This window comes from Haliotis rubra, unplaced genomic scaffold, assembly GCF_003918875.1.
Source record: "Haliotis rubra isolate DU_JTF1 unplaced genomic scaffold, ASM391887v1 Scf960, whole genome shotgun sequence".
NCBI classification, from domain to species: domain Eukaryota; kingdom Metazoa; phylum Mollusca; class Gastropoda; order Lepetellida; family Haliotidae; genus Haliotis; species Haliotis rubra.
In genome coordinates, this window is record NW_025767702.1 from 62,501 (window position 1) to 76,436 (window position 13,936).

The following is a 13,936-nucleotide window of genomic DNA, read 5'->3' on the forward strand; positions in this document are numbered from 1 at the left end:
TATCATACACACTAGTTGTACTGTCACATGGCAGAGCTATGTCATACACAGAAGTTGTACTGTCACATTGCAGAGTCATATCATACACACTAGGTGTACTGTCACATGGCAGTGTTATGTCATACACAGAAGTTGTACTGTCACATAGCAGAGTCATATCATACACACTAGTTGTACTGACACATGGCAGAGTCATATCATACACACTAGTTGTACTGTCACATAGCAGAGTCATATCATACACACTAGTTGTACTGACACATGGCAGAGTTATGTCATACACAGAAGTTGTACTGTCACATAGCAGAGTTATGTCATACACAGTAGTTGTACTGTCACATAGCAGAGGCATGTCACACACAGTAGTTGACCTGTCACATAGCAGAGTTATGTCATACTCAGTAGTTGTACTGACACATGGCAGAGTCATGCCATACACACTAGTTGTACTGACACATAGCAGAGTTATGTCATACACAGTAGTTGTACTGACACATGGCAGAGTCATATCATACACACTAGCTGTACTGACACATGGCAGAGTCATGCCATACACACTAGTTGTACTGACACATAGCAGAGTTTTGTCATAAAACGTAGTTGTACTGTCACATAGCAGAGTCATGTCATACTCAGTAGTTGACCTGTCACATGGCAGAGTCATGTCATACACAGTAGTTGTACTGTCACATGGCAGAGTTATATCATACTCAGTAGTTGTACTGTCACATAGCAGAGTTTTGTCATACTCAGTAGTTGTACTGTCACATGACAGAGTCATGCCATACACACTAGTTGTACTGACACATAGCAGAGTTATGTCATACACACTAGTTGACCTGTCATATGGCAGAGTCATGTCATACTCAGTAGTTGACCTGTCACATGGCAGAGTCATGTCATACTCAGTAGTTGACCAGTCACATGGCAGAGTCATGTCATACTCAGTAGTTGTACTGTCACATAGCAGAGTTTTGTCATACTCAGTAGTTGTACTGTCACATGACAGAGTCATGTCATACACACTAGCTGTACTGACACATGGCAGAGTCATGCCATACACACTAGCTGTACTGACACATAGCAGAGTCATGTCATACATACTAGTTGACCTGTCACATGGCAGAGTCATGTCATACACAGTAGTTTTACTGTCACATGGCAGAGCTATGTCATACTCAGTAGTTGTACTGTCACATGGCAGAGTTTTGTCATATTCAGTAGTTGTACTGTCACATGACAGAGTCATGTCATACACAGTAATTGTACTGTCACATGGCAGAGTCATGTCATACTCAGTAGTGGTACTGTCACATAGCAGAGTTTTGTCATAAAACGTAGTTGTACTGTCACATAGCAGAGTTATGTCATACACAGTAGTTGTACTGACACATGACAGAGTCATGTCATACACAGTAGTTGTACTGACACATGGCAGAGTCATGTCATAGTCAGTAGTTGTACTGTCACATAGCAGTCATATCATACACACTAGTTGTACTGCCACATGGCAGAGTTATGTCATACACAGTAGTTGTACTGACACATAGCAGAGTCATGTCATACACACTAGTTGTACTGACACATGGCAGAGTTATGTCATACACAGAAGTTGTACTGTCACATTGCAGAGTCATATCATACACACTAGGTGTACTGTCACATGGCAGTGTTATGTCATACACAGAAGTTGTACTGTCACATAGCAGAGTCATATCATACACAGTAGTTGTACTGACACATGGCAGAGTCATATCATACACAGTAGTTGTACTGTCACATAGCAGAGTCATGTCATACACACTAGTTGTACTGACACATGGCAGAGTCATATCATACACACTAGTTGTACTGTCACATAGCAGAGTCATGTCATACACACTAGTTGTACTGACACATGGCAGAGTCATATCATACACACTAGTTGTACTGTCACATAGCAGAGTCATGTCATACACACTAGTTGTACTGTCACATAGCAGAGTTATGTCATACACACTAGTTGTACTGTCACATAGCAGAGGCATGTCACACACAGTAGTTGACCTGTCACATAGCAGAGTTATGTCATACTCAGTAGTTGTACTGACACATGGCAGAGTCATGCCATACACACTAGTTGTACTGACACATAGCAGAGTTATGTCATACACAGTAGTTGTACTGACACATGGCAGAGTCATATCATACACACTAGCTGTACTGACACATGGCAGAGTCATGCCATACACACTAGTTGTACTGACACATAGCAGAGTTATGTCATACACACTAGTTGACCTGTCACATGGCAGAGTCATGTCATACAAACTAGCTGTACTGACACATGGCAGAGTCATATCATACACACTAGCTGTACTGACACATGGCAGAGTTATGTCATACATACTAGTTGACCTGTCACATGGCAGAGTCATGTCATACAGAGTAGTTGTACTGTCACATGGCAGAGCTATGTCATACTCAGTAGTTGTACTGTCACATGGCAGAGTTTTGTCATATTCAGTAGTTGTACTGTCACATGACAGAGTCATGTCATACACAGTAATTGTACTGTCACATGGCAGAGTCATGTCATACTCAGTAGTGGTACTGTCACATAGCAGAGTTTTGTCATAAAACGTAGTTGTACTGTCACATAGCAGAGTTATGTCATACTCAGTAGTTGTACTGACACATGGCAGAGTTATGTCATACACAGTAGTTGTACTGACACATGACAGAGTCATGTCATACACAGTAGTTGTACTGACACATGGCAGAGTCATGTCATAGTCAGTAGTTGTACTGTCACATAGCAGTCATATCATACACACTAGTTGTACTGCCACATGGCAGAGTTATGTCATACACAGTAGTTGTACTGACACATAGCAGAGTCATGTCATACACACTAGTTGTACTGACACATGGCAGAGTTATGTCATACACAGAAGTTGTACTGTCACATTGCAGAGTCAAATCATACACACTAGGTGTACTGTCACATGGCAGTGTTATGTCATACACAGAAGTTGTACTGTCACATAGCAGAGTCATATCATACACAGTAGTTGTACTGACACATGGCAGAGTCATATCATACACACTAGTTGTACTGACACATAGCAGAGTCATATCATACACACTAGTTGTACTGACACATAGCAGAGTTATGTCATACACAGTAGTTGTACTGTCACATAGCAGAGTTATGTCATACACAGAAGTTGTACTGACACATGGCAGAGTCATGCCATACACACTAGTTGTACTGACACATAGCAGAGTCATATCATACACAGTAGTTGTACTGACACATGGCAGAGTCATGCCATACACACTAGTTGTACTGCCACATGGCAGAGGCATGTCATACACATTAGTTGTACTGTCACCTAGCAGTCATGTCATACACACTAGTTGTACTGTCACATTGCAGAGTTATGTCATACACAATAGTTGTACTGTCACATAGCAGAGTCATGTCATACACAGTAGTTGTACTGCCACATAGCAGAGTCATGTCATACACATTAGTTGTACTGACACATGGCAGAGTCATGTCATACACACTTATTGTACTGTCCCTAGAGTCATGACATACACACTAGGTGTACTGTCACATAGTCATGTCAAAGACAATATACTACTATCACTACTACTACTATTAGTACTACTATTACAACTACTACTTCTATCTCTAATACTACTATTATCACTACAACTACTATCACTATTACTACTACAACAACTACTACTGCAACAACTACTACTGTTACTACAATACTACAACAAGTGTAGGAAACTCACGTGGAGGGCGATGTAGGGTTTGTCGAGATCCCGGCAGTGGGCGGAGCACATGGGGATGGTCATTGAGTTGTCGCTGATGTCGTCGTCAGTTGGGAGGAGGCGGTCGGAGTTGCTCTGAGAATAGCATCCCTCAGCCACATCTTCCAAAAACAGAATATTGAACATTCTGCAAAAAACATGCCTAACGTTTCTGTGTTCAGTATACAACACAACTGACCTTGATACAAAGTCGACCCACACGCTAAGGCGCAATGGCTGACATAAAAAGAACACACAATCCCTGACTTTTACTTGAGGCCAGCCCCGAGTTGACATGATGGCATGACAGAATATATTCATACTAGTGCCATGGGTGAGTTAGTGAGTTTAACACTACTCCGCTTTTAGCAATATTCCAGCACCATCACGGCGGGCGACACCAGAAACGGACTTCACACATGTACACATGTCGGGTATCGAACCCTGGTCTTCGGCGTGGTAAGACAACACTTTAACCACCAGGCTCCGACACTGCCATGCTAATGCCTTTATTTGTGATGTCTGACACACTTGTCATTAAGGTATTTTTCTGAGCGAGAAAGATACTTCAATCGAAAACACTTTGTGATCGGGAGATTGTTGGTGAGAGCGCATGCTCGTCACTCTGAAGATTTGTGTCAATACCTGGGTTACCACCTACCACTACAATGTGTGAAGCCCATTACTTGTGTCCCTCACCATGGTATCACTGGACCCCATCTACCACCTAACACTTGTGTGAATCCATTACTTGTGTTCACCGTGGTATCACTGGACCCGCATCTACCACCTACCACTACAATGTGTGAAGCCCATTACTTGTGTCCCTTACCGTGGTATCACTGGACCCCACCTACCACTACAATGTGTGAAGCCCATTACTTGTGTGCCTCACCGTGGTATCACTAGACCCCACCTACCACTACAATGTGTGAAGCCCATTACTTGTGTGCCTCACCGTGGTATCACTGGACCCCATCTACCACCTACCACTACAATGTGTAGACCCCATTACAATGTGTGGCCCATTACTTGTGTGCCTCACCGTGGTATCACTGGACCCCATCTACCACCTACCACTACAATGTGTGAAGCCCATTACTTGTGTGCCTCACCGTGGTATCACTGGACCCCATCTACCACTACCACTACAATGTGTGAAGCCCATTACTTGTGTGCCTCACCGTGGTATCACTGGACCCCATCTACCACCTACCACTACACTACAATGTGTGCACCGTGGTATCAGACCCCATTACCACTACAATGTGTGAAGCCCATTACTTGTGTGCCTCACCGTGGCATCACTGGACCCCATCTACCTCCCACTGGTTCAATCACTACATATTTAACACTTACATAAGACAGCTGTAGTTGTAGATACAGGAGTTGTAGACGTTAGTGGTGGCTTCGTAGTGGTTGTAGTGGTCGTAGTGGGCGTTGTTGTTGATGACGTCGTAATCGTTGAACTAGGAGTTGTAGTTGATGACGTCGGAGTTGTTGAACTAGGAGTAGTAGTTGGTGGCGTAGTCGTTGAACTGGGAGTAGTAGTTGACAACGTCGGAGTCGTTGAACTGGGAGTAGTAGTGGACGACGTCGTACTCTGTGTAGTGCTGTATGTGCTGGTGGGCGGAGATGTACTCTCACTCTGCACTGTTGTAATGACGGGGAGTGACTCTGTGAAGGTAAAACATGGAGCAAGTCAGCATCTTGTGTCGACCAATATTACCACGCCATCCGTGTTAAAAGCTACACGACTCTTTCTAAATGTCCATTATTATTATTACAAGGTTACGTGGTACTATGGAAACGAGGTGTGTGAGAAAGTGCCTATGAACATCAGATAGCTTCAACAGAACGTGACCGTGTTGCATGAACAACTTGCGTCAACATGTTACATACATTATTCTGCTTGGCAATATCTTCAAACTTGACAACAGATCGATATATATGTGATCCTACCTAATGAAAGGCATATGTGTTGAGTCACTTGGACCGCTGGCATGCATATCTCGTCCTCCCTGCAAGGTCTGTCTGCGCATGCGTGAGTCGTACCCTACAATGAAAGGCAGTCATAACTTCCAGAAGGCGGTAATTCATTGCTCCTGCTTGAGGATGTGTTCATCCGGAAATCCACTTGCCTATAACATTGTCTGTATAATAATTAGGAATGACTATTGAGGGGTAAACAACTATTGCGATAGCAATAGTCTATTGCGACCAACTATTGCAATACAATAGTATTTTTCGTCCTTGAATTGTTTTATTTGAAGTCATTTCCCAAATGCATGTATAGTTTATATGAAATAAAAACAAGTTGAAGTAGTTTCAGTCTATTTTAATAACAAACAAGAAACCCAGATCAAGTAAACAGTTAAAACACAAACTTCTTGTTATTCACAATTTCAAATTCAGAGTAGCATGCCGTGGTTGCCACCACGTTTGTTTAAGAGGTAACAGGGGCGGATAACTCTAAATCCAAGTGAACGAATATGGTGCTTCCTGTATTTTGCGCTGCGCATTTATTAACGGAAGTCAATTATTAAAACTATCGATAGTCACAATTTTAACATCGATTAATTGCTATCGGAGAGTCAACAATTGAAATCCATCGATATATTGATGCATCGTTACAGCACTACTAATAATCTTCAAACATCCTTAATAGGAATAGTCCCTTTACAATGATCAATGTATTATTGATAGTTCTAGACCTTCCAAACTAGTTGAACATTTCTAAGATTTCTGGGGATAGAATCTCCTGCTGCACAGACAACTTGACTTGTTACCACCTCGAGAACCTGCTACACAGACCACTGACTTGTTACCACCTCGAGAACCTGCTACACAGACAACTTGACTTGTTACCACCTCGAAAACCTGCTACACAGACCACTGACTTGTTACCACCTCGAGAACCTGCTACACAGACCACTGACTTGTTACCACTTTAGGAACCTGCTACACAGACCACTGACTTGTTACCACCTCGAGAACCTGCTGCACAGACCACTGACTTATTACTATCTATAGTGTTGTAATCAATCAATCTTTATTCCGTACTGAAAAGGCCACAGGCATTACAGTACATAAAAATATGACAGACATACATTTGTATTCACCTGAGTAGTAGCGTTTACATTTTTCACGTAGTATTATTTCATTGTACTGATGCATAGAATATAAACATTGATAAATTCTGGAGCATTGAAATGTTTGTACTTGTTAGTAATGATTTAAATTTAGTAACGTTTGGATATCTATAAAAATAATTTGGTAAACATTTTCTTCTAAGATCTGAATACAGCGGACAAACAAGAAGGAAATGGTACTCATCCTCTACGGTATTTACATCACATAGTTGGCATAGTCTCTCTTTTATCTTAATATTAGTATAACGTCCAGTTTCTATGAATAAATCATGAGATGAACATCAAAAACGTGATAGTGAAACTCGGAACTCTTTACTGTTATCTTAGAGAGGTACCACTCCAAACTTATTTGCGCTTTAAAGAGTTTGTAATAAAAACATTTAAAATTTGTTTGATTAAGTCAGTGCGTCTGTACATAAATATCCTGAAGTCTTTGAGTCAGTGACAAGATAAAATTAGGGTAAGACCTAACGTTTTGGTCATACCATACGTTATCAAAACCAGCTTTAAACAACAATGTCTTCATATTCGTTACCCAAATATTTTTTCCATTATTGTCATAAACTATCATCATATTGTAACACATTTTTGGGGATCTATGAGCAGGCATATTCAGCAATCTTAACCAGTATTTAATAGCCTTAACTTGCGAAAAATATATACATTGGGAATCTACCACATTCTCCATAGACCATAACACTAGGTGTATTTATCTTAACGCCAAGAAATCTTTTACAGACATACAAATGAACTTTCTTTTATGGCAGCGAAATGTTGTAGGCCCAAAACTTCAGACCCATAAAGTAGTATAGGGCTTATTTTGTGAAAACATTTCCTAAAACATTTAACTGTTTATAGACACATATAAACACCTTCTGGACTGCATGGCTGCCTGTTTAGTGTGTCTGTTGCATGACAGGGTTTTGGTAAAATAAACACCTAAATATTTATAGAACGATGTTATTTCTAGAGGTTCTCCTTTGAGAAACCATTTTTCTTTACCTGATATTTTCCCACCATTTTTAAAAACTACAACTTTCGTTTTATCTTTGTTCATACTTAGTTTTCAATTATCACAATAACTTTCTAATTCCCCAATTTGTCTTTGTAGACCATTTATAGTACTGGAAAATATACTCATGCCAATAATGGTTGTCACCCCTCCCCACCCCAACCCCCACACCCCCACACCCTCTCCAATAAAAAATTGAAGGGGGTGACAACTATTATTGGCATGAGTATAATACGATGTCATCTGCAAATAAAAACAAAAACAGCTGCATAATATCAGGATGTACCTAGATGCCGTGATTGCAATTCCCCTGGATTTGAGTTGCTAATTCATTTATGAAAAAGCTAAACAGAAAAGGACTTAAAATACAACCCTGTCTTACCCATAACTGGCTTGTGAACGAATTTGAGACCTCATTATTGTTTTTTTACACATACCTTTACATTTTCATAAATGCTGCAGAGTAGTTTATTCATTTTTCTACTTAAACCATGCTTTCGTAAACGATTCCATAGTATATTTCTATTTACCGAGTCAAATGATTTAGAGAAATCTACAAAAAGAGCATAAAATTTATCACCTTTGGTGCTTAAATATGTTTATATAATTGTTTGAAGAATAAAGATATTGTCAACTGTTGAGTACCCTTCTCTGAACCCCGCTTGCTCTTCATTTATTTTATCCAGAATATCTGCCCATAGAACAAGTCTTTTATTTATGACATACGTAAAGATTTTACTAAATATGCTAAGGAGGGTGATCCCTCTGTAATTATTCGTACTATTTATATCACCTTGTTTATGTATGGGGACGATAAGCCCAATTGACCAAGCTTGTGGGAAAATACCAGTCTCGAGTATAACATTAAATATTAGCTCCAAATATGGCATAACTATATCCGCTGAATTCTTAAACAATTCAAGAATAATATTAGCAATACCAGGTGATGTGAGATGCTGAATGCTTTCAAGTATCTCACCCCTAGTTATTGGTGCATCTAAGACCTGATTTACAAATGGCATGGTGCTTCAGGAGAATGGTGGGAGTCCGAGTCATTATCTGGGAATGTAAACAAGTTTTCAAAGTATTTATACCACTCTTCAATATGTATACTATTTTCAGTCTTTTAAAACTCCTTAGTTCGGTCCAAAACTGCTTTGCATAATTAATACTGTCTTCCAAACGTTTTTGTTTACATTTAAAATACTCCTTTCGTTTTTGTGTGCACGTTGCTGTGTACTTGTTCCTAGTTTTGTGGTATTCATTTAACGATTGACTATCCTTAGTGTTTTGGAAGTTATTTAATGCTTTACATCTATCTTTCTTTAACCTTTCACATTCCCTATCAAACCATTTATTTAAGGTATCTTTCAACGGCTGCCCGTTTGTTTTTTCATGTCTGAGGCTGCTAAACATAAATCATCTGTGATGTAATCAATACTCCGTCTGATAGTGCTGCATCTAGGGATCTATCTAGCAATTCCTGTACTGGATCTCAGTGTACATTATCTCTAAATTCTTGCAGTTTATTATTTTCCCAGAAATCTAAATGCTTTTTCAGTTTTGTATTTTCTTTTACAGTCATTGTTAATATTTTGCGACGTGTGTAACTTCAACGTTATCGGGAGATGTGTAGGTTTACATCTTGATTCTATATGGAAAATATATGACATGTTCAAATAATATAGTGTTGTAATCTCGGTATCTTCTAAGAAGCAATCATAAAAATAACATCCTAACAGTCTAAATGTTCAATCACAATCCACAACAGATTCGTGTTCATCAAAAAACTGCCAATGAAACTGTTGACCAAACCGAAGGAAACCAAAAGATATATAGAATCAGCCAAAGCGATTGACGGGCTAATGGTTCAAAAGATAGGATGGAAGATATGGATATATTTGAATACATCTATGATCAGACAGGGAGTCAAAGCCAAGGCGTGGTAGGTTTATTCCAATGATTGCACCTAAATCATAAATCATTTACAATTGTTTTTTTAATTTAAGTGTTTTATTTCCTATTTGCATGTATAACAAAATAAAGATATACAGTAACATATATATCAATACATAACAGCATTTGTGGAGCATGGTACTATGGCATATTTTAAGTGAGGTTTTTCAATTATGATGTACAAATAGCAACATGCATGATAATATACAACAGATGACACATAAAAGAGTTATACAGATTATAATATGTTATAATTATTCTTTTGACTTGCAGTGATGCACAGAGAATAGCAATAGTTGTGTAGAGTATTTGCCAGTTTCAGCAAATAAAGAGATTTGTGGGATAATTAACCCTTGGGGAAGATTTGTTCAAGTGTCAGCAAACAAAGTATGAAATGATGACCAGAAATTGAAGAAACTGTAAAATTGACAGTTCTGAATATAATTTATCTTTGTTACCTCGTAATAGTTAATTATCTGTCTTTAGCATGTTTAAAACATGGTTTGATTTTCTTTTTAATGCATTTATAGATATTTTGTTTGGCAATAATGCTGATCACATTCAATGGATTGTTGTGTTTCCCTTCAATTCCCCCAAACATTTTTTCACTTGTGAAACAAATTCTTCCTGCAGTTACAGTGTTTAACCAATCCGACAAGTGACTCCATAACCTTTTTTAATGTTCACATTCACATAACAGACGAATCACTGTTTCAGGTTCAGCTTCACAGAATGTACACAATGGAGAGTCTACATATCCAATCTTATGTAAATTTGTGTTTGTAAAAAAGAATATTATGGACAAGTTTGAACTGAAACCACTTGATGTTAACACTCTTTGTGCATCGTTTCGACATCAAATAGATTCCTTTTTGTTCAGATTTGGTATATTCTTTATCAAACTCTTTTTCCCATTTGCCTTGTCAGAAGATTTGGAAGAGTTTGTGCTTAATATAGATCGATAGAAATGTTTACTGCCTTGTTCATTTCCAAGTTTCAGACAATTGAAGGGAAGAAAAGGACACTGTTACTTGTCAGTGACGTCACGCAATACGATTTACAAAGTGGTGAATTCTAACACATGTTATATGTTATATGTAAAGCACATATTCTAGTACCTTCGTTGGTTTAAGTTCCATTCAGGATTCGAACCCACACTCTCAGAATGAGGCATCTAATCGCCAGCACTCAAAGTCAGCCGCCTAGCCCTTTCAGCCACCCGAAAATGGAAGTCGGACAACAAAAGTACTAGAATCTGTACTTTACTGAGAAAGTGTAACTTAAAATATATCATGTTAAATCTGGTCAGTGGCGCAGTCCATGGTTCCTAAATGCATAACTTGTTTTGTTTCTACCACAGGTTGTCGGGAGGATAGTCTTGAACCGTTATGCAGTGGAACTCTCCGACTTTCCCTCTCGTCCGTAGAAACGTCGTATATCTGGTACATTAACATCTACTGTTGGGGGATAAGTAGAATTTCACCCGCGTGGCTTGTGATTACAAATATGTGATTCCAAATAAATCGTCCATTTAAGTTTTCAAATCTTTGGCCAGTCTCTGTTTACAGAAAAAGAAAACCTCATTTACTCTTGTAGACATGCTTGATATTGTCAGAAGGCACTAGGGTGAGATGTTTAGCATCATAAATGAGTTTTTCATCATGGTGACCAATCAATTCTGAGTGTGCAGCAGACCTACCTGACATCGTACCGGTTCGCCATACACAACACCAGGGCTTGTCCGTAGATTCCATGGCTGCAGCCTCCCTGAGGAATCGCAGAGTTGGCACATCTGTAGACGAGGGTACCAGTTGAAGGACACGCACCTGCTGGAGTACCAACAGTTTCGTTGACAGCGGTACTCCCCGCCCGGGTACAGAGTGAGGTACACGTTCCCGTACAGCTGTCTGTGGGTCAGTGTGTCGTAGTTACACAGTGCAGTCGTGGTGGCGCAAGTCACGAACACAAGAAACGCAAGTATACACATTGTGATGGAGCCAACAGATACACAAAACGCCATTACACAGTGCCTCTTTGATAACTTTCACTCTCCTCTATATGATACGGCGCGCTGTTGTTGATGGTAGTTTGTTGACTGACCGAGGTACTGGGTTAACCGGCCGATGTTGAAATACCCTGTGGTCCAACACCCTGATGATGTATATACGGGTGATTTGTCGACGGCCAGGAATCGATACCGAGACGTGCCAACCTGTCCATGGATAAGGTATCTCTCGTTCTGCCAACAGCTAATGTGTCCAGATTATTGCGTGGGATATAATGTTCATTAATCTCAACAGTACTGATATCACGAACTGATTTACGTCCCTTGTACTGATCCACAAACTGCTATATCTCACCGGTACTAATATCACAAACTGCTATATCTCACCGGTACTGATATCACAAACTGCTATATCTCACCGGTACTGATATTACAAACTGCTATATCTCACCGGTATTGATATCACAAACTGCTATATCTCACCGGTACTGATATCACAAACTGCTATATCTCACCGGTACTGATATCACAAACTGCTATATCTCACAGGTACTGATATCACGAACTGATTTACGTGTCTTGTACTGATCGACAAACTGCTTTATCACACCGGTACTGATCCACAAACTGCTATATCTCACCAGTACTGATATCACAAACTGATTTACGTGTCTTGTACTGATCCACAAACTGCTATATCACACCGGTACTGATCCACAAACTGCTATATCACACCGGTAATGATATCACAAACTGCTATATCTCACCGGTACTGATATCACAATCTGCTATATCTCACCGGTACTGATCCACAAACTGCTATATCTCACCGGTACTGATAACACAAACTGCTATATCTCACCGGTACTGATATCACAATCTGCTATATCTTACCGGTAATGATATCACAAACTGCTATATCTCACCAGTACTGATATCACAAACTGCTATATCTCACCGGTACTGATCCACAAACTGCTATATCTCACCGGTATTGATATCACAAACAGCTATATCTCACCGGTAATGATATCACAAACTGCTATATCTCACCGGTATTGATATCACAAACTGCTATATCTCACCGGTACTGATATCACAAACTGCTATATCTCACCGGTACTAATATCACAAACTGCTATATCTCACCGGTACTGATATCACAATCTGCTATATCTCACCGGTACTAATATCACAACCTGCTATATCTCACCGGTACTGATATCACAAACTGCTATATCTCACCGGTACTGATATTACAAACTGCTATATCTCACCGGTACTGATATCACAAACTGCTATATCTCACCGGTACTGCTATCACAAACTGCTATATCTCACCGGTACTGATATCACAAACTGCTATATCTCACCGGTACTGATATCACGAACTGATTTACGTGTCTTGTACTGATCGACAAACTGCTTTATCACACCGGTACTGATCCACAAACTGCTATATCTCACCAGTACTGATATCACAAACTGATTTACGTGTCTTGTACTGATCCACAAACTGCTATATCACACCGGTACTGATCCACAAACTGCTATATCTCACCGGTATTGATATCACAAACTGCTATATCTCACCGGTAATGATATCACAATCTGCTATATCTCACCGGTATTGATATCACAATCTGCTATATCTCACCAGTAATGATATCACAAACTGCTATATCTCACCGGTACTGATATCACAAACTGCTATATCTCACCGGTACTGATATCACGAACTGATTTACGTGTCTTGTACTGATCGACAAACTGCTTTATCACACCGGTACTGATCCACAAACTGCTATATCTCACCAGTACTGATATCACAAACTGATTTACGTGTCTTGTACTGATCCACAAACTGCTATATCACACCGGTACTGATCCACAAACTGCTATATCACACCGGTAATGATATCACAAACTGCTATATCTCACCGGTACTGATATCACAATCTGCTATATCTCACCGGTACTGATCCACAAACTGCTATATCA

General features: G+C 39.7%; 1 protein-coding gene across 1 annotated transcript in view; it reads right to left on the reverse strand.

Moving 5' to 3' along the window:
• The window catches only part of LOC124265116 (integumentary mucin C.1-like), a 14,825-nt gene extending 2,765 nt beyond the window's left edge, over positions 1 to 12,060 (reverse strand). Inside the window, exons 1-4 of the mRNA XM_046699908.1 lie at positions 11,630 to 12,060; positions 5,773 to 5,866; positions 5,170 to 5,487; positions 3,793 to 3,932 (exon numbers count right to left, since the gene is read on the reverse strand). Coding sequence (XP_046555864.1) covers positions 3,793 to 3,932; positions 5,170 to 5,487; positions 5,773 to 5,866; positions 11,630 to 11,950 — 873 coding nt within the window. The 5' untranslated portion in view covers positions 11,951 to 12,060. The remainder of the gene's footprint in view (positions 1 to 3,792; positions 3,933 to 5,169; positions 5,488 to 5,772; positions 5,867 to 11,629) is intronic.
• Positions 12,061 to 13,936: the final 1,876 nt, after the last annotated feature.